Below are 22,930 nucleotides of genomic sequence, written 5' to 3' on the forward strand. Positions count from 1 at the left end.
CACACACTGTTCAAGCCTATGTAATTCTTGTGGCATTCCCTCTGTATTTATTTGGATATTTTTTAAGAGTGCATCAGATACTATAGCTCAGATTTGAGATGCCACAGAAAATGAAAACCAAAACCTTTGTTCAGATATAAAACAAGTCTAATAGCATTTTAAAGTAGCTTTAAAAAACTAAGAGAAACCAGAGAACAGTAGTTCACATTTACTAACTTTTCAGAGTATGGTGCCTTTTAGGGAAAAATATATCTGGCATAAAAAAGTCACTTTAGCATGAGTTGATGGGTAACAAATAAATTCCCATTAACATCACATATGTAATCCAACACAATATTTAAAGTTCATATAACTCATATTAGCAAACATTAACATCCACAACTCTTATAATACTCAAATGTTTTACTAACCTTGATCCCCTTTAAACTGCATACATGTTTAATAGATCTGTCGGGAGAAAAGAGTACGTATTATAATGAACATTTTGTATACTTTTTAATAAAAATGCACATACACGCTCACACACACGCTCTCACACAGGCACACACACAGATAGATGTGTTCAGGACTTACAATTTTCCTTCTTCTCTATAGTCATCCAATCCTTCATCATAAGACTTGGATCTCTCAGTTTTTGCAGGCGATTGACCATCCAATATACTAGGCCTGATAGATTCTGCAAATCAATCAATTATTCAATACTAATCAGCTAATCACTAATCACATTTTGTGCTTTGACTATTTGAAGCAATAAAACACAAGCAGCTACATTTTCCCTGCCAAAAAAAAATAAATTTTTTTTTAAAGAAAATTTGTTTAAAAAAAAAAACCAAAAAAAAACAACCAAACTTACCATGGTCATGGGATAGCTGACGTCGAATTAAAGGAATTGACGACGTGGGACTGGGAGGAACTGTTGTTACAGTGGGAGCTTGAGAGGCAGATGCAGAAATAACAGCAGAAGCAGGAATGTGTGCAATATCATGGTCAATACTAGGGCTACTTGGCTCATCTACAAGGCAATATGCAATATATTAGCATGTTTAATGCTTTAGTAAAAAGCTCAAACTAAATAGCAGCCTGGACTTGCCTCTTTATTAGAATATCCGAGACTAATATCTTAAGCCTTTCAAACATCAAGGAGTCAGTTAATTCACACTGTTAACACACACATTTTTATTAAGAGAAGTTGGTGCCATATCCTATTGACATATTAACATTAGCTACCTATTTGGGATAAGAAGAATGCCATAACTGATTATGCAGACTAGAATGTCCTGTTTTCTTAGATCATACAACTATCACAATAGAATATCTATGTTTAAATGGTATGCAGTTCAAACAGCATGCTGTTGGTCAGAAACCTTTATAGTTCTAAACTCAGTTGCTGATACATAAGAAGGCAAAGCACACAAGAAATGGAATACAAGTAATATTCAGTGCATTAACATTCATGCATAAAGACTTCAATAACAGTTGATATTAATCTTCAAATACAAATCATAAAAAAGCTCAAACAGCAATGTTTGAAATGGCAACGTACTTAAAAGATAACCAATCCCCCATTTAAAAAAGAACATCTGTAGTAGTTAAACCATTATTCATACTTCATAGTTGCTACTGCTACCTACCAATTATATCTTCCACTAACTGCTCATATAAACGATTGCAATCTGTACATGCCCAACACCTCACAGTCTCAAAAGCAACAAGGGTCATCATGCAATAATCCAGAAAGATTTAAGTGTTTCCATGATTTTTATATACTTCTTACAAGATGCAAAGTGTTGAAAAATCAAAGCATATAACTTAGCATATAACATAGCATATAGACATGTCCTAAAATACACTAGGTATACTAGAAAAATACTTATTCCAGTACTGAGGTACAGGAGAAAGATGGAGAGAACCAGATCACGAGCATGTTGCTGAACTGTACTGGTATAATTAATATGTATGTATTCTCAGTGCCGTGAATTTTAATATGCAGAGCTTCTGAAAAGCCTATTGAAATCAGTGAACATTCACAAACAGAGGTTTATTCTTTGCTTTGTGTGAACACTACTGCATGCACTGCATTGTGCTTTTCAAATAGTCACTAATAGTTCTGTTCAAAACAGTCAGAGCTTGTACCATCATATTTTGGTTGAACACTTACATTTTTTAAATGGTAGCAAAGTCTGTTACAAGTTTAGTAATTTTACACAGCCCTCTACTCTATGTCACCAATGCTATGTTAAATGAAAACTGAAGCAATGTCTTGAACTGAAAGACTAATAAGGTCCATTATAAATCTGATCTATGTTATACTACTGTAAAAGGTAGCAGCAGAGCTCAGCCATGCAATCTAAAATTGTGTGATTGCAACACAATTCAAAGCAAAAGGTATTTTCCTTAAAACTAGTATTTATCTAAATCATTTCAAATTTTCACCTATTTCCACAGAGGCAATCAGAGACATTAATAAATCACTTCTCTATTGTAGTTTGGGGGTGGGAGAAACCCAGTAATTTCCATTTTCAGAACTACAACAATCCCTGGTTGTCCTATTTTCTTCTTTTTCATTGTGCTTTGATCATCCATTCCAACAGAAAATCCTGAAAAATTCCCATACCCTAATAATTTGGAATAAAGGATACACACTGTGAAATGAAGAATTCCAACACCGCTTCCTTTAATTGGTTCTTAAAATGTAAATTGGGAGTGCTCGGTTTGCATCTTTTTTTTTTTTTTGATGCCACAGACTTCAGTCAGAATGCAATAATCCCTACTCCAACAGGCAAGAAACACTGGCATTCGAAATAAATCCACTCAAGCTATAAATACTGGAGTGTTACTTGATACTCAAGATGCTACATGATTTCCCACAGTACATGGTATTTAACCCATGAATTAGGTTGAAGAGAAATGCTTCACAAGCCCCTAAGATCCTGAGGTGAAAGCAACGATGATTTATATTTTTGTCTGATTTTCATACTAATTCAACTTTGTTTAAAATTTACCTTTTACTAATCCTAAAAGGCTCCAACACCCAATTCAAGGGGCTATGAAATGCCACCACAAGAAATAATTTTAAACTATTTTATAAAAATAAAAATAAGCAACAGAATTTTAAAACATTGAAACATTTGTAATATCTGGAAATACGTTGTGTGGAGCAGACAGCTGATCCACACAAGCTTCAAGGAAAGTATTACTCATTTAGTCCAAGATGTTCCCAGCAGAACTCTTGTATTCGGTTTTTTTGTGGCTAATTTGTAAAGTTGTAGCTGATGAAGTCAGTAGAAGGGATGATGGCAGAAAGGGCAAAATATGTGAAGAGAATAGAGAAAGGAAATTTTTTTAAATACAAAGTTTTCATTTTTCTACTTTTGCCAGCGTCATGGAAATTTTGCAATTATATAAGTATAGGGCACATGCTGCAAGCCTGTCCTTTCCACTGGGCTAAGAACAATCTGATGGGATATCTTGCTGCATTCTGCTTGTTACTTAAGGCACTAGACATAATGCTGTTAGCATTTGTTTTGTTTTACCACTGTAGTATTTCTGCATGCCACTTCACACAGAGTAGTGACATCTATTTTTGGGAGATTTTTGTGGTGCTGTTAATGCATCTACACGTGTCTGTGCACAGTGAGAAAACAGTAGCGGGGAATCAGTAGAAGGGACTGCAAAGGTCATCTAGTGTATCCCCCGCCAAGATGCAGAATTTGTGGTGTCTAACTCACCCAAGACAGATGGTTATCAGCCTCCTTTTGAAAACCTCCAATGAAGGAGCTTCCAAGACTTCCCTAAGCAGTTTGTTCCATTGCCCTACTGTTCTTACACTGAATTTCATCTGCAATTTTGTTGCCCAGTCACCCAGTTTTGTGAAATCCTATTGCATCTCTTTGCAGTCTGCTTTGGACTTAACTATTTTGAGTAATTCTGTATCATCTGCAAATTTTGCCACCTCACTGTTTACCCCTTTTTCCAGATCATTTATGAATATGTTGAATAGCACAGGTCCCAGTACAGACCACTGGGGGATACTGCTATTTATCACTCTCCATTCTGAAAACAGACCATTTATTCATTCCTACCCTTTGTTTATCTTTTATCCAGTTACTGATCCATGAGAGGACCTTCCCTCTTATCCCATGACTGCTTACTTTATTTAAGAGCCTTTGGTGAGGGATCTTGTTTATGGGAAACAGGAAATCTGTAACATGCAAACTATTGTCTCTCTCTCTAAATATAACGGTGTAAGCATTACTCATTTATTCCGATACCTAATCAAAATTTCCTTCCTTACTTCCTGACCAAAGCTACAAATGGCATCACTTATTGAAATAAGCTGTTTATTGCCCATTCATCTTGTTTTCTAAGACATACAAAATTAAACTATTTTGAGTTATGTACAGTACTTAAGTAATCTCATTTGTGGCAAACTGTGCGTAGCCCTAATCACTTGATCGTATTTTCAAGTTTCTCCTTGAGGCAAACAGGCTTTTAAGTCAGCCTGTAATAAAGTCTTCCCATTATTATGAAGCTGTCAGGTAACCATTCTCTCATTTTTTGTTTTCCTTTAAGCTACAGTAAGGGACAATCTATCTTAATACCTTAATGCAGAAACCATACAAAACTTTAATCTTCTGAGGTATTTGTTGAGGTGTCTTAAGTCCAGGAGAGGCCTCAATCCTCCCTTTGCTTTTGGAATCAGGAAGTAACGGGAATAAAACCCTCATCCCCTTAAGTCTTGGGGGATCTTTTCCACTGCACCCACCTGCAAGAGTGCTCGCACCTTCTGAGCGAGTAGTTGCTCATGAGAGGGGTCCCTGAAGGGGGATCAGGGAAGGAAGGTGGGAAGCCGGGAGTGAGACAATGTAGCCAGTGGCCCCTGAGCTGAATACCAGTCCAATGTTATGGTAGCTCAGGCTGGGAAACCCCCAGGAGGTTAAATGAGAAGAGAACAGAGAGAGAGGTTGGATCCGTAGTTGAAACTGGTAGGTCACTCTTGTGCGCACCTTCAAAAGGTCTGCTTTCTGTCTCAGTTATGGTGGCTGGAGCTCAGTTGAGGGGCAGCAGATGATGAGCAGCCCTGGTGCCTTTTATAACCCTTATTCTTTTTCCTGTAGGAGTCACTACAGGAATGGCCTCCGAATCACTGTTGGATGCTAAGGCGTGAAGTGCCTCCTGGATGAAGGCCATGTGTACAAGCCAAGGGACTGCAGGGTTGCCCTTGAGTCCTTCATGCTGTGCAGTCTGGAATCAGTCTGTCTGACAAAGAGGGCCCATGCCATTAAAGGGGAGGTCCTGGATCGATTGCTGGACCTCTGATGGGAGGCCTGAGGACTGTAACCATGACGCCCTTCTCATCATCACTGCCGATGCCATGTTCTGGCTGCAGAGTCCACTGCATCAGAGGCTGCTTGCAGGGACGCTCTGGCTACCATCCTCCCTTCCTCCAAGATGGCTTCGAATTCCTGCCTAGAAGGGTGTGACAATGAGTCCGCGAACTTTTCTAGCAACTGCCAGATATTGAAGTGGTACCTGCCCAACAGTGCCTGTTGGTTTGCTACCCGTAGCAGTAGGCTAGCAGTGGAATAAATACTTTGACCGAACAAGTCCAGCCTTTTTGCCTCTTTATTTTTAGGCATTGAGCTGACTTTACCCTGTCTGTCCCTTTCGTTGGCAGCTGTAACCACAAAACATCCCGGGGAAGGATGTGTGCGCAAGTATTCAAACCCCTTTGCTGCTACACAGTACTTCCTTTCCACCCTCTTTGCTGGAGGGGGAAGAGGTGGAGGCAAGGAGGCCAGGGTTTGCCACAGTTATTTGGCCAGTTTAATTACCCCTTCGTGGATAGGGAGGGCTACTCTACCGGGTGCTGCCGATGCCAGGATTCCAAACAGGTCATCCATAGGCTCATCCAGCCTCCTCTATTTTGAGGCCCAGACTGGATGCCATACTTTTTAAAGGTCCTGAAGTCATCAAGCAGTGTTGCTGATGAAGGGCCCGCTACTGCCCCATCTGGTGATGATGAGGAAGAAGCTGGTAGCTGGAGTGGGGGAGGGTCTGCTATTCTAGCTGGGGTAATGTCCCCGGACTTGAGGTAGGTGACCCTCCCTGATCAGATTCTGAGTCCAGGTGCAGTGCTGAGCTCTGGGGGATAAAGGACCCCTGCACTGAGGCCCCTTGTCCTGAACCAGTCTGCAGGAACCCAGGGGGGAACCCCCATCAATAAAGCCATGGCCTTAGACACTGTTCCTTGGATCTGTTAACCGGCTTGTCCCTTGACACGGTACCCGCCATTACCAGTGTCAAGTCTCGATGCAGTGGTCTTCTGTTTGTCGGTGGCACAGGCATTGCCAGGAGAGGCCTTTCATCGCTTGAAAGGCCTATGGAGATGATGGCACCCTCAGGTGAAGAGGGCCTCTACCACTACCTGGAGTCGATGGGGGGCCTGGTGTCGGGATTGAAGCTCACAGCGGTGAGGGACCCTTTGGAGATGGAGAGGGTTGGCAACCCAACATGGGTCTCACTGGGTCCCCCGTATCTTTGTTTTATTTGCCAGTAAGCACCCTGGCGTGGTGCACGTTTTCTTTGACCTCTTCTTGAGCACTGGAGATGGTGATTGGTGCCAAGAGGATGAAGAGGATGCCGGAGGGGCACTCCGTGCAAAGCCTACTGTGCTCGGTGCCGAGTCCGATCTACCCAGCTCCAACACTGGCCTGAGTGCCGATTCCATAAGGATGGCCTTAAGCCAAACATCCTGGTCCTTTTTCATCTGTGGGGGAAAACTTCTGCAGATTTTGCACCTCTCACTGATGTGAGCATCTCCAAGAGACTTCAGACAACTTTGGTGCGGGTTGGTCCTTGGCATAGACTTCTTATATGAAGCGCAGGGTTTAAAACCCAGGAAACAGGGCATGCCCTGGCCCTGGGGATCTAACTACTACAATACAACAACTAAACTACAACTAACAGCAACTATACACAAGAAAAAGAATAAAGTAAACAAGGTTACTTATCAGTAACTGATGTGCTTCGAGATGTGTTCCTCATGTCCATTCCACTATAGGTGAGTTCCGGGAACCGTGCAAGGTGGCGTGCACTTTTTTCCCCTTAACAGACCCTGTAGGTCTGGCTCTGGTGCCCCTTGCAGTCCCACGCACATGCCGCAGTATATGAGGCACTGCCGGCCCTATGCCCCCTCAGTCCCTTCTTTCTGCCAACTCCAGCAGCGGGAACGGGGGATGGGCTGTGGAATGGACATGAAGCAACACATCTCGAAGAACATCAGTTACTGGTAAGTAACCTTGTTTTCTTCTTCGAGTGATTGCTCATGTCCATTCCACTATAGGTGACTAACAAGGAATACCCTGGAGGTGGGTAGGAGTTACCGGTGAGCTGCCCTCAGCACGGCTCTGCCAAATCCCACGTCCTCTCTTGCCTGCTGGACGATGGCATAGTGGGATGTGAAGGTATGCACCGACGACCAGGTGGCAGCTTTGCAGATGTCCTGCAGGGGCACTCTCTCCAAGAAGGCTGTAGATGAGGCTTGAGGTCTGATTGAGTGCGCTGTGATGGTTCCCAGAAGCAGCACCCTCGCCTGTTCGTAGAACTTGATGCATGATGTAATCTACGAGGAGATGCGCTGGGTGGAGACAGTGAACCTTTCATCCGGTCCACCACTGCAATGAACAGCCACCAAGTGAACCTTCAACGAGGACAGAGCCAGACCCTGGAGCTTTAGCTGGAGCAGGTACTCCAGGATCGCCTGCACAGACGAGATGCTGGGCGGGATGCCCCGGGACTCCACCCAAGAGGTAAACCATTTCCACATAGCCTGATACACAACCTGTGTAGAAGGTTTCCTACTGCCCAGCATGACTTGTTGGACCTGCACCGAGCAGGCTCTCTCTCCCTCCGTCAGCCACAGAGCCTCCAGGCCGTGAGGTGCAAGGGGTCCAGGTCCGGGTGCAACAGGCGACCATGGTCTTGGGACAGAAGGTCGTGCCGCCTTGGAAGCTTCACGGGCAGGGCGATTGAAAGGTCCAGCAGCATGCTGAACCAGTGCTGTCTCGGCCAGACTGGAGCGATAAATATAACGTCCACCCTGTCCCTCTATTTTCAGCAGGACCTTGGGCAGCAGTGGAATAGGCAGGAAAGTGTACATGAGGGTCCCCATCCAGTCAATAAGGAACACATCGGAAATTGACCCAGTCTCGCAACCCCAGAGCAAGCAGAACCTCGGACACTTCATGTTCCAGGCCGAAGCGAATAGATCCATTTGGGGAACACCCCACTTTTGGAAGATCATAGTCACTACCTCCGGGTACAGCGACCAGTCGTGGTGAGGTAGAAACGACCTTCTGAGGCGATCCGCCTCATTGTTCCTCACTCCTGGGAGGTGAGAGGCAGTCAAGTGGAAGTCATGTCTTACAGCTAAGTCCCACAAACGGGCTGTGTCCTTGCAGAGCCGAGGAGCGTGCCCCTCCCTTCCTGTTTATATAAAACATAGCTGCGATGTTGTCCGTCAGCACCTGCACCACTCTGCCTATCAGGAATCAGAGGAACACCCTACATGCTAGGTGAATAGCCCTCAGCTCCTTCACACTGATGTGCAGGTGACTCTCCTCCCCTGACGAGAGCCCCTGAGTGCTCAGGTTGGCGCTGATATGGGCTCCCCATTCCACATCCGAGGCGTCAGATATTCGGGTGACCAACGGGACCAGTTCCCTGAATGGAACACCCTTCAACACTGCCCTGGGAGACCTCCACCAGTCTAGGGAGGCAAGACGGCAGGGGAACTGTGACCACCCAATCCAGTGGGTGTCTGCTTAAGCACATATATGAGGCCAACCATGCCTGAAGTGGTCTGAGTCTCAGGTGAGCTAGTTTCACTATGTACTTGCAGGCCGCCATGTGGCCTAACAACTGTAGGCAGTGCCTGGCTGTTGTCGTGGGGCATTGGTGCAGCTGGGAGATGATAGAGACTATCACCTCAAACGTGGCCGAGGCAGGAAGGCTCTGGCCTGGGAGGCATCCAGGGTGGCCCCAATTAATTCTATACACTGTACTGGGGTTAGTGTGGACTTCTGCTCATTTATGAGAGGTCCCAGCCTGCTGCACGTGGAGCAAGTGAGGGTCACACTCTCCTGCACTTGGGACCTGGGCCTGTCCCTGATCAGCCCATCGTCCAGGTAAGAGTAGATTTGCACACCCTTTCACCTTAGGTGGGCCACCACTACCACCATGCATTTGGTGAACACCCTTGGAGCCGAAGATAGGCCAAAGGGCAGGGCTGTAAATTGGTAGTGGGAGCCAGCCACCGTGAAGCGGAGGAAGCGCCTGTGGCTGGGGAGGATGGACACATGAAAGTATGCATCCTTGAGGTCGAGGGTGGCATGCCAGTCTCCTGGATCCAGAGAAGGGAGACTAGGGAAACCATGCGAAATCGGAGTCGTTTGACATATTTGTTTAGACGATGGTCTAATATGGGTCCCAGACCCCCCTTTGCCTTGGGGATGAGGAAGTACCTCGAATAGAACCCCTTCCCCCTTCTGCCTTGAGGAACCATGACAACCGCTTCTATGTTGAGGAGAGTGTCCACCTCCTGCAAGAAGAGTTGCTCGTGAGAGGAGTCCCTGAGGAGGGACCGAGGGGGGGGGGGGATCGTTGGGGAGGGTAGAAGTAAACTGTATGGCGTAGCCTCCAGAGACTATCCCGAGGACCCAGCAGTCCGACATAACCTTTGCCCATTCAGGAAAGAAGGGTCTCAATCTGTTTAGGAAGGAGTGGGGCAGTAGGGCTGCCACCCTTGGGTGCACCATCAAAACTGCCTCCTTGATTGCCCGACCCCCCTAGGGGGCCCCCTGCTGGGGAGCTAAGGATGAGCTAGGAGGCTGATTTCATCTTCTAAACCCCCTATTTCTGTAGGGTTGAAAGGGCCTAGGCAGAGGCTTTGGTTGCTGCTGCGCCTGGGGCCGTGACTGCCGCCTGGAAGCCTGGGGTGTGTACAGGCCAAGGGAGCAAAGCGTGGCCTTGGAGTCCTTCAGACTGTGCAGCTTCGCATCGGTATGATCAGAGAACACGGCCAACCCGTCGAAGGGATTGTCCTGGATCAATTGCTGCACTTCCTGGGACAGGCCTGAGGATTGCAGCCACAAGCACCTCCTCATGGAAATGGCGGAGGCTATAGCCCTACCCGCCGAGTCAGCAGTGTCACTGGATGTTTGGAGCGCTGCCCTAGCCACCGTGATTCCTTCATCGAGAATGGTGGTGAAGTCTGTGGCCTGGTCCAGGGACAGGGCCTCAGTAAACTGCCTGAGGGAGTCCCACAAATTAAAATTATATCTCCCCAGGAGAGCCTGATGGTTGGCAATCCTGAACTGCATGGCTGCTGTGTAATACATTTTTCTCCCAAACAAATCCAGCTTTTTGTTGTCTTTGTTCTTGGGAGTGGAACCAGGCTGACCTTGCCTGTCCCGCTGGTTGGCTGGGTCTACACCAGGGTTCCTGGGGTCGGGAGAGAGAACAAATACTCGAACACTTCAGCTAGGACATACTACTACTTCTCAGCCACCTTCGACATGGGGCGACCGAGGAAGGGGTTTGCCACAGGGCCTTAACAATTTTGAGGACCCTATCCTGGACTGGTAGGGCCACTCTTGCTGGGGGAGTCGCCACCAGCACATTGAAGAGGGTATCATCGGCCTTCACTAACTCCTTGACCTCCAGCCTCAAGTTAGAGGTCACCCGCTTGAGCAGCTCGTGGTGCGCCCTGAAATCCTCCAGTGGCGCCATGTGGTCCCGGGAGACTGCTCATCCAGATAGGAGAAAGAGTGCTGCTGAGGCGTGTGCTGCGGGTGCTCCCCCGCCTGACAAAGGTCCCTCCATGGGGTCTGACTCCTCGTCTGAGGAGTGGCATCTATGGGCCTTCTCCTGTGCTGGGGGCACAGAGTGAATCCCTGCTGACAGGGTGGATTGAGGCCCCAGTCCCATCTAGATGCCCCATGGGAACTAATAAGGCCGTTATTGTGGCCATTGTCCCTGGGGCCAAACTGGGACTGACTGCACCACCTGCTGTGATGCCTTGTGGGAGCGTCAGCTGCCCGACGACTGTCCCCCCTGTGAGACCCCGAGCCACTAGACGGGCGGTGCCGTGCCCGTCCTTGGTCCTGGGTGCCGTGCCGTGCTGGGGACCGTCCTCTCGATGCTTCTGACATGGAGGACAATGAGGACTGCCTCCATCGCCATGAGCAGTGCCGACGGACGGAGGAGTGCTCCGAAGAGCTCTCGGTACTGGAGCGCTGTCTTGGTAGCGACGACTTGCGGCGCTGCTTGCCCCTGGGTGATCGAGACCGGCGCTGCTCTGAACTCCATGGTGTAGAGCCGGACTCCAGCAACCGGGTTCTACGTTGGGGACTTCGTGGTGCGGGGTCCTTATATGGTGACCGGGTTCCACACCGCCTCGGTGCAGGCAAACCCCTTGATGCCAAGTCCTCCGATGGTGAACGGGTTCTGTGCCGCCTCAGTGCAGGCGAACTCCTTGGTGCCACTTGGTGCCAGGGATCTGGAGCAAGCAGGAGCTGTCAGACCTCGACTGGTGCCACCTCTTGGCCTGCACTGCCTCCGGTGCCGGGAACAGACGTTAGTGCCGAGAGGGAGACTCCGCCTCCTGAGTCAAAGTACGCCGACTCAACGCCGCCGACCTGGAGCGACTACTGGGGGAGCGTCCTCGCTCTACCCCCGGTGGCCATCTGGTGGGAGATCTTCCTCCCTGTACCAGGGATCTCTACCGCCCTTCGGGGGGACCCAATGCGGGCTTGCCCCGGGACACAGGCCCCTTCTCCTTCGGCCGGAGGGGGGAAGAGGGAGAGATAAGATAAGATAAATCTTACATTTATCTTTCCTGTGCTCTCCCCCCAGGCACTTAAGGCACTAATCATGGGGGTAACTGAGTGGGAAAGTCTTCCCGCAGGAGGCACACGGCTTAAATCCAGGTGACCGGGGCATGGGCCGTCTGCTCTAAGCCTCTCAGGGACTTCTTATCTAACTACACTTAACACTACTTAACTTCTACTTAAAACTAACTAAAGTACTTTGAATAACAAAGAGTTCAAAGAAGGGGAATTGTACTTGCAGAGAGCAAGGCTAGTTCCAGCAACCATCACAGGCAGAAAGAAGGAACTGAGGGTAGGGCAGGCAGTGCCTCATATACCGCAGCATGTGCGCGGGACTCCAGAGGGCACCAGAGCCAGCCCTACAGAGTCTGCTAAGGGGAAAAAAGTTCCAGGAACCGTGCACGGTGGCGTGTACTCACCTGTAGTGGAATGGACATGAGCAATCACTCGAAGAAGAACACTGAGTTCAAGAACAACTTGCGAAAGCAAGACGCTCCAGCACCATCACTGGTGGTAAGAAGGAACAGAGGCAGGGGGGAGTGGAGCCGACAGCACCGATATGCAGGTGCATATGCGCGCCCCTGCAGGGGGTGCTTGAGCCACCCACTATGGGTACTACTGAGGGAAAAAATCTCCGGCACAAGTGCATGTGGTGCGCACACACATCTAATTTGGGAATGGACATGAGCAAGCACTTGAATTATTTGACGGGCAGGACTTCTGTGCTTTCGCAGACCAGCTGACTTGGTTTCTCCACTCCCAACTTTATCAAACCGTTTGCTCAAGGTACAATTTTCCTGTTCTTTCAGATTCTTTATGTTTGTGCAATAAAAATCAACATTTTTCAAATGAAATACTCTATTTATTCCAATCATGGGAATCTGTGGGGGAAAGGGAGGTACAGGGAAACTGATGCAATGGAGGGGAAGGTATGGGAAGCCACAACTTAGGTAAGCAGTGCACATTACTGTGGATCGCCACTGAAATGGATTTTCAAAGCCTCCTAGGGATGGTAAGATCCTTGCTGGGCCTCTTATTGTCTTGGTATCTTGCTGATCAAAAATTAGCTGCCAGCCTATCAGCCTCCACACCCCACCTCTGTGGAAACTTCTCTCCCTTTGTCTCACAGATATTATGGAGCACACAGCATGCAGTGATAACGGGATATTGCTTTCAGTGAGGTCTAACCTAGTAAGCAAACTGTGCCAGCAACCCTTTAAATGTCCAAAGGCACATTCCACCACCATTCTGCACTTGCTCAGCCTATTGTTGAACTCCTCTTTACTGCTGTCCAGGTGGCCGGTGTACAGCTTTGTGAGCCATGGGAGGCAAGGGGTAGACTAGGTGTCCCAGGATCACTATTGGCATTTCAACATCATCAATGGTTATCTTGCAATCTGGAAAGAAGTCCCTGATCGTAGTTTTCTGAACAGACCTGTGTTCCTAAAGATGCACGTGTCATGCACCTTTCCTGACCATGTCACATTGATCCACCAGCACTTGAAATACCATCAAAAAGTATTCCTTATGGTTTATGTGCTCTTTGGCAAGATGGTCTGGTGTCAAGATAAGGATATGCATCCCATCTATTGCCCCACTGCAGTTAGGGAACCCCATCGTGGAAAAAACATCCACTATGTCCTGCACGTTGCCTAGAGTCTCTACTCTTCTTAGCAGAAGTCAATTAATGGCCCTGTATGCTTGGATCACAACAGCTCCCACAGTGGATTTACCAATTCTGAATTGATTCCCCACTGATCGGTAGCAGTCTGGTGTTGCAAGCTTCCACAGAGTGATTGCCACTCACTTCTGCATTGTCAGGGCAGGTCTCATTTTAATGGTGCTGCACTTCAGGGCTGAGGAAATCTCTGCACAAAGTTCCTGGTAAGAGACCTGCATTTGAAAGTTCTGCAGTCACTGCTTGCCATCCCATAGCTATATAACGATGCAAGCCCACCAGTCAGTGCTTGTTTCCTGGAATCAGAAATAGCGCTCCATTGTGTTCAGTTGCTGCATGACTGCCAGCAGCACCTGGGAATTGCTTCATTCTATGGCTTGCAGCAGGGCTGCTTGAATGACATCGCAATGTCCCAGGAGGCAGCTCCTGTCTTGGCTCTGGAAATACTGAACTGTAGGACAAGGCACAAGATGTTTCTAATGGTCATAACAAAAGTGCACAGCTGAGTGGGGTCTGTGTTTTTCAGGCTATGGTGTACACACAGCTAAGCCAGGCTTTCAAAAAAAAAAAAGACGCAAAAAATTATGGGCTGTTTGTGCCATTGATATTAGAGTAGGGAGGGAGGGAGGAAACGCATCATGGGAAGCCGAAGCCATGTTCCCATTCCTCCATGCGACCATGTTTTGGTCCCATGAGGTTTTGGAAGTCTTTCCCAAAACCCCCTGTGGCTAGTTGCATTGTGGGACAGCTACCCACATTGCACTGCTCTGTGCATCAATGCAAGCACAGCTAGTGAGGACGCACTCCACCAACACAATGAATGTGGTTAATTACTGCAGCGGCTGGATGTCAACTTAAATTAAGTTGATTTAACTTTGTAGTTGAGACGTCCCCGAAGTAAAAAGAAGGTAGAGTTGGGAAAAAAAAAATCTCAAACAAGTTGATTGTCATTATCTTGTTACCATTAATGATTTTAAAGCTTTCTGTATTTTAATTCGCCTCGCCCCCTGCCCTTTTCCTCTCCACCCCAACCCCTTTTGGTAAAGGATCATGTACAAGAAAGGATAGGCACAAAATGTTCTTTCTCCTTTAACAAAGTTGTTGTGTTTTTCTGTTCTTTATGTTTATAAGTACTTTTCTCAGACCTGAAATCTACATCACTAAAAGTACTCCTTCCACTTTTCTCTCTGTGGGCAGAACTGCCTCTTCAATTTCAGCTTTGCTGCAGCTGTTACTGGTAAACAAATCATTGCAGAGCCTGTGGAAGGATGTTCATCAACATATCCATGAAATGCCTGTACACAAGGCGCTGTCAAATGCACAAAGCAAACAAACTGGTGGGTAATTAAAGAAAAAAAATGAACTTTTCTCTTTCAGTTACAGTAATGTCAGTGGTTACTTGAAACAGTAAGTACAAATGGGATTTCCAGTTGACAGTATCCTTTTAAGCACTTGCAGTTAACTGGTCAAGCCTACCAGATTAAAAATTAAAACTAATCTCTATTTAAAAACAAAATATGACTAAAGCCTATTTTACGTCACTGTCTGCCAAGCGACGTTAAGAGACAGACTGAGAAAATGAATCAGCAAACCAACCAGACTACAATGATGTGACAAACTGTTTGTTGAAAGGGAAGCTATTCTTGTTAAACACTCGTCATGTTTTTTGTTGAAACATGACAATTGTCTTTGCTTTTTAAAATAAGATTTCTTTCTGGCCTTACATCACAAAAACCTTTATACAAAGAAAGATGCACTGTGTATGCTGTGTGTACATGCACACATGCACAATACAATTTAAACCAGAGATTCATAACCTGCAAAAGGTCAGAACAACTATACTTTTCCAATTCAATTAACCCAGTGTTAATTAACACAATTATTATTTGTATTGCAATAGCACATAGAAACTTAACTGAGATCAGGGACCTGTTGTGCTAGGCAATGGACAGTCCCTGCCAAAGAGTTGACAATCTCAAGGACTGACCCAGTAAAGACTTGCATATGAGTTTAACTTTATACACAGTCTCATTAACTTCCATGGGACTAGTCCCCGAAGTTTGAAGCTTAAACAAAGGAGACAAAGGTTGGTAGAAAGGGAGTATTATCACCCCCATATTACAGATGGGGAACTGAGGCAGAGACATTAATTGACTTGCCCAAGATTACACAGGAAGCTTTTGGCAGAGCCAGGAACTAAACTCTCTCTCTAAAAACTCTGACTTAGATTAGCAAAAATTCTAGTCACAGGATACGTCTACACTGCGATTAAAACCCCACAGCTGGCCTGTGCTAGATGACGAGGGTTTGTGGGGCTCAAACCAAGAGGCTGTTTAATTGCCATGTAGACTTCGGGCTCTGGCTGTAGCCTGAGCTGTGGGACCCTCCCACCTTATGTAGTCCTAGAACCTGGGTTCTCACCCAAGCACAAACATCTAAATGGCTGGCTATTAAACAGCCCCTGAGCCCTCGTCAGCTGGCACGGGGCAGCAGTGCAGACAGACCCATAAAGGCTAGACTGTGACCAGTTCTGCACAAGTAAATATGATGGAGATAGCCTTAATCCCTAACACTCAAAACTGGCTTTCCCAAGCACGGGAAGTAGGGAAGGTTACCGTCACACCTGCACATTAGGAGGATAGAGCCATTGTGAGGTGGCAGAAAGAAGCCATTCACCCTATGAGGATAGAGTAGGTTCAACTCTGACTTGTGCTTCCCTGCTGCATCTGAAGATACAGTGCCTGATTCAGGCACAACACTTCCAAGAAACTGTTCCTGGGAAAATACAGCTCTGTATCACCCTCTCCCCACCCCCATAACAATCAGCATAGCTAACTCTTGCAATTTTATCAAAATTCCTGTGAAATGTGGAGTTAATACTTAAAGTCTCAGCTCACCAGAGTCCATTTTACAGTGTGAGAATCTCAGCTTCCATTAGAAGAGTAAGTCTGGTTGCAGAGAAAAGCCTGCATGGTTGCAGAGAAAAGCTTGAAAGCATGAACCCCTAAAGGCTCAAATTCCAGACAGCAAATTTAAAGACATTTATTATTTTTAACAATTTCATAATTTTAAACCAATCATTTTTTCAGCCTGGTTTATGATTTTTGAGCACTGGAAGTTGGCAATACTGTGGCCAGTCTCAATACTAGAAAATTCATCCATAAAAGATTCTGAGATGGAATTGCATTGTTTAATAATGTATTTATAAAGCATGTTAATTTTATACTATTAGGGATAAAAATTTAATAAAATATGCTTCATGACCATATTCTAACAAATATATAATTTAAACAAGGCCTACTTATTACATGATTTAAATCTTTAAAACATGCCATATGTTTTGTAAACTGTAATTAATCTTAATGACGTTCTTGTGTATAGACGGACCTTTAATTTTAATTTGACTTATATGCACAGAACTAAATAAGAGCATAGCACATAGAATAATACTCATGTTCAAATCCACAGAATTACAACAAATGGGAACTGGGAACATTCTATTTCTTTAATTTTGCAAGATTTATTAAATCCACACCTGATTTTTTTTTTTATAATATTTGTTTTATTTTAAGATGTCCCCGCAGTAATCCATGTATAACAGCACTGTAATTTTGGTTATTCATCAATCCTGTAGATTTATAACACTGAACTGCACTTTGTAAAGGGAGTGGTGGTAATCTGTAGGAGGCTGAAAGAAGGTGAGCAAAGCGCAAGGAGCTCATACAATTGATGACAACAAAAAGATCCTTTTTGTTCGTGAGGTAGTAATACAGCCACAGACATCTTCCTGGCAGTGGGATGACATGCACTTGTATTATTCAGTCAAACACTATAAATAGGCAGAAGATTAGCTCCATCTACTGCAAACAAAATTTAAATTCACAAATAGTTTCTCATTGCTTCCTCATACTTCAGTTCATAAATAATTCTCACAAAAGGAACAATAATCTTACTTTAAATGTAATTAACTACTAAACTTCTAAAGGAGTTTGGTATATTTTCTAAAAATGCAGCCACAAAATCATCATAAAAGATCAGAGTTAGTTTAAATCCTACTGTATTAAGCTATGGAAAACATACATTTAACATCGACTTCAATTTTTTTCTCAACACCTGATCTTGACCTCAGAACTATAATGTACACACTGCTTTAAAAAAAATTTAATTTCATTGATTCATAGATTCCAAGGCCAGAAAATACTACTGTGATCATCTAGTCTGACCTCTTCCTGTATAACAGAGACCACAGACCATCTGAAAATTAACTCCTAAGATATATCTTTCAGAAAAATATCCAATTTTGATTTTAAAATTGCCAGTGATAGAGAATCCATGACCCTCAGTAAATTTTTCCAATTGCTAATTACCCTCAGTTAAAAATTTAACATTTCCATTCTGAATTTGTCTGGCTTCAATTTCCAGCCATTGGATCATGTTATATACCTTTCTCTGCTATACTGAAGAGCCGAGCCCATCATCAAATATTTGCTTCCCATGTAGGGTACTAATAAACCTCAATCCCAATTAAGCTCCTTAACCTTCTCTTTGTTAAACTAAATGAATTGATTTCCTTGAGTCTATCACTATAAGGCATGTTTTCTAATCCTTTAACCATTCTCATGGCTCTTCTCTGAACCCTTTACAATTGATCAATATCCTTCTTGAATTGTGGACATCAGAACTGGACACACTATTCTAGCACCAATGCCAAATACAGAGGAAAAATAACCTCTCTACTCCTACTTGAGATTCCCCGTTTATACATTCCAGAATCACAGTAGCCCGTTTTGCCACAGCATCACACCGGGAGTTAATGTTTCAGCTGATTACCCACCATGACTCCCCAAATCTTTTTCAGAGTAGCTACTTTGCAGAATAATAATAATACTTTGCAGTCCACCTCCTGAAGGTATAGCCTAGATTCTTCATTCCTAGATATATACATTTAATTTTAATTGTATTAAAATGCATATTGTTTGCTGGCATCTAGTTTACTAAGCAATCCAGATCCCTCTCAATCAGTGACCATCCTCTTCATTATTTATCCCTCCCCCAATTTTTATGCAATCTGCTAATTTATCAGTGATCATTTTATGTTTTCTTCTAGAGGTCAGTGGTTCTTAACCTTTCCAAACGACTGTACCCCTGAAGCCTGAGTCCCATCCCCACGGGGCTGAGGCATGTAACTTAGTTTCATGGCGCCCCTGTGGCTCCAGGCAATTGCCTTTCTTGCCACCCCCAATACCAGCTCTGCACTTGCGGCCCCTCTAAAACCCCAGGTTAAGAAACACTGTTCTAGGTCATTAATAAAAATGTCAATTAGCATCAGGCCAAGAACTGATCCCCCTGGGACCTCACTGGAAATACTCTTGCATAATGACCATTCCCCATTTACAATTATATTTTGAGACTTATCAGACTTTCCTTTTAATCCATTTTAATGTGTACCTTGTTAATTTGATATCATTCTGAGGTCTTTTAATCAAAATGTTGTGCAGTACTAAGTCCAATGCCCAACAGAAGTGCATTAAATGAACACTGTTACCTTTAATAATCTAACCTGTAATCTCATTAAAAAAACAAGTTAATTTGACAAGATCTATTTTCCACAAATTCATGTTGATTTGCATTAAATTACTTTCCTTTAATCCTTAATTAATCAAATCCAGGGTCAGACACTCCATTATCTTGCCCAGGATTGATTAACATTCCTATAACTACCTAGGTCATCCCATTTACCCTTTAAACATTGGCACAAAAACATTAGCTTTCATCTAGTCTTCTGGAACTTCCCCAGTTTTCCAAGAGTTATTGAAAATCAACATCAATGGTCCTGTGAGCTCTTCAGCCAGCTCTTTTAAAACTCTTGGATGAAAGTTATCTGGACCTGCTGATTTTAAAATGCCTAACATTAGTAGCCTCTATTTAATAGCCTCTGAAATACTAATGGAATAGAAAGAGTGTTCTCATATGATTTGACTACATCAGCTAATTCCCCCCTAATTTCCTAACATTGTATAGATTTTACCTATTCTAGTGAATTTTATTTCTTTATAAAACCTGTGAAAGAATGGACAATTGCAACCCAAATCACACTAAATAATAAAACATATCTAGGCAAAGACAACAGTGTCCAAACATGCAATATATGGGACTTACATGACAAAAGTGTATGCTCATTATAGGGCATCAAGGACTGGCTGGGGCAAGTTCTCCATTGACAAGATACAATAATGAAAACAGATATATATTGGTATCTGAGTTCATTAAGAAATGAAATCTTCCATTATTTCACATTACAAAAAAGAAGCATGACTAAGTTGGGGAGAAAAAAAGGCACCCTCTAAAAACTACCAAATACTGCAGTCTTAACTTTAGGAATCTCTCCCTAGATTCATTTTACAAAACAAACTTGATGCAGCTGGACATTTAGCAGTATGACTTACTAACTACACGGAACATACTGACATATGTATGCTATCAACTAAGATAGCAGATAGATTAACATTAAAACAAGTACAACAATAAACAGTATATGTATATATTCCTAGCCAGCTACCTATATACAGCTCCAGATATCTAAGTATCCAGGCACAGTAGATTTCCAGATTACCAGGTTTCCAAAACAACATGGGGTTGTATCTAAATAGAACACCCTCAACATGGGATACCTTTCAAGGCAAACAACATATTTGGCCTAAGACATTTACTAATGTCCCTTTATCACTTGAGGTTTTTTGTTTTTAATTAAAATGATATGTTAAGAATGTTGTGTACATTTATTTAATTGTGCACCAGAGCCACTCCTAAAAAAAATACAAAACCTCTTTTTAATTATATCTTCTTCTCTGGATGTTACCGATTATTGACTTGGAAGTCTAAGTTTTAATTTCAAATGCATTTTAAGTTATAGAAGCACAAACTAATGTTTGAAAGCATTAACATAGTTTTGTCGTTGTGCTGTTGTGCTTTAAAATACCAACATTTTCAAAATTTGTTCCTAGACTAATAAACATTGAAAGTTTTAGCCTGGAGCTATAATAATTTTTCAGGCCAAGTTTTAAATCTCTGACAAAAATAAAGGATGGAGCCTTATAATAGAAATACTGGTGATATGTTAAAATCTTTGCCAATGCTACTGTTAAAATAATGAAAAGCAACTGTCCCTCAAAAAGGAACTGCTGTCAGCCTGAATTTCTATTGCAGCTACATGTATATTTATGCAGCTTGCAATTGCTAGTTCATAACTAACAGAACGATCAGGAATATAAGAACACATTTGAAGATGTCTCTATTCAGCTTGTTATGGTCTCTGCTAAATTTGAAAGCTCCTTGAAACCTGTCCTAACAATGTCTATGATCAGACACCACTTGTCTTTAAGAGATCCACACATCTTAGGCTGACAGGCAATGGTGTCACTGCTATGGGTATCCCTAAGGAATTTAACATCTTTGTACTTGATACCTACTCTTTCCTCACTTTAAAATAAAACAAAACAAAAACCCCCTAACTTTTGAACAATCTTCAGTGAGGGGGAATGTTCATTAGGATGATCAGCATTGGCCCTATATTTATTACCTTCTCTCCATTCCCTCTACTACCTTCTTTCCTGTATTGCATTTCTTAAATATGTTTTAGTTACTTTTCGATTCTAAAAGGATAGTTTTTATAGGTGTTTTGCAGTCTATTTAAAACTATACTATTCTAATTATTCTATACAGGGGACCAAACACCTTGGGTGTGCTGCTAAAAACAATTTTTATTCAGAGAGTAACGGGAAAGACCAGCTAATTTTTAAGTTAAAAGTACTTGATCATAAGAGACTGTCAGCTATGTCAGATCATATGCGTGGTCTGGCATTTAGAACAGCAGCTGGGATTGCTGAGTTCTACGAGTGTCTCTGCGGCTGACTTCTCCACTGCAGGAGGAACATACAACTGCACAAGTACAATACAATTGGTTTTGAGATGTTAAATGGATCTTAGAAAAGCATTTTGAGATATGCAGAAGAAAGGTGTTTTAATAATTCAGCAAAGGAGGATTACGATTAATTTACTTCTAAAAAAAAAAAAATCAGGGGTGGGAAACAAGAAAAGGAATCAAAATGGGAATGAAGGAGAAAAGAAGCCAGAATCCATTAGCAACCACAACAGAAATGAGTCAGCCTTATTTGTGATGTAACAGAAGATCAAAATATTTTTGTTTAACATCATAAAGTAAAAGGTTTATAGAGAAATAGGTCAATGGGATAATGCAAAAAAGATAACTTTTTGATAACACACTCCTGAAATAAGGCAAACTGATTTACAATCCAGCTTTGGAACTTGTGTAACAGTGGCTGGCACCAATGAACAGCAGAATACATTTAAAAGGAAAGAATAATGTGTAATAGCTAGACAGAGAAAATATTGAAAAGTATAAATAAAATGAGGATGATGCTTCAGATGCCAAAACTTGGAATCCTGTCCCTACTGAAGCATGTTTTATTACCCACATATGCAGACATTTAACAGCATTCTGCTTTGGAGTCACTTAGGCAGACATGCATTCAATTACAATTTACTATGGCCAAGACTTTTTAGTGAAAAAAAAAAAAAGCTTAACAGAAACAAGAGACATGAACCAGAGAGCAAAAACAGTAAACATATTTTTGACGCCTGTTAACTTTCTGGACTACCGATGTTCTATATCAGTCAACAAAATAAATAAAGGAAGCTATTGTACATTTGGCCAAGCTTCTCTACATTATACACAACTACAGTACCACATATCTTGGTGATGGACTAAGTGATGCCGCTTTCCAGGAAATTGACATGTTATGAGTCTTAATGTATTAAAAACACTGGTCCTGCCTCCCACCAAAAGATTGACATTTTACAAGTAATTTGCTGCGTATTGCATACATGAAATGCACTCAAGCGCAGGATGGATAAAAATTGATCTTAGTAAAAGAACAGAGTTTTATTTACAATCAGTTTTTATTTAAATCAAATACACTTTTCCTTTTTAAAATTCTATTTAAAATGAAATTTTAAATTATGATAACCTATATTAATGCCTAACCTTACTATCATCTACTCAAATCATTTAAATTAAATAAATATTCACATAGTACAGATTTGCTGCTGAAGTTTTAAAGTAAGTCAAACCACTAAACTGGTGGAAGTCAGTTCCTGTCTTAGCACCTGGAACCAGAGTATGCTGAAAGGCTAAATGAGCTTTTTGACAGCAGTAGCCTCTTCTTCAGGTGCTGAGAATATTTTCTCCATTTCAGTTTATTTAATTGTTCATTTAGTTCAGTTCAGTGACTCGTTCATTCAAAGCTTGGGAAATCGATTGGGATTGAAAAAGCAGGAAATG

The 22,930-nt window shown here is 43.2% G+C and overlaps 1 protein-coding gene across 6 annotated transcripts in view; it reads right to left on the reverse strand.

The window, feature by feature from the left end:
* The window catches only part of ARHGAP21 (Rho GTPase activating protein 21), a 206,695-nt gene that overhangs the window by 18,822 nt on the left and 164,943 nt on the right, over positions 1-22,930 (reverse strand). For all 6 annotated transcript variants that reach the window (XM_067562379.1, XM_067562381.1, XM_067562384.1 and 3 more), the window contains 3 exons: positions 854-1,012; positions 574-676; positions 411-447 (listed from right to left, as the gene is read on the reverse strand). In XM_067562379.1, the coding sequence (XP_067418480.1) occupies positions 411-447; positions 574-676; positions 854-1,012 (299 nt within the window). The remainder of the gene's footprint in view (positions 1-410; positions 448-573; positions 677-853; positions 1,013-22,930) is intronic.

This window comes from Emydura macquarii, unplaced genomic scaffold, assembly GCF_026122565.2.
Source record: "Emydura macquarii macquarii isolate MOO-44397 ecotype Brisbane River unplaced genomic scaffold, CSIRO-AGI_Emac_v2 contig_2422, whole genome shotgun sequence".
NCBI classification, from domain to species: Eukaryota; Metazoa; Chordata; order Testudines; family Chelidae; genus Emydura; species Emydura macquarii.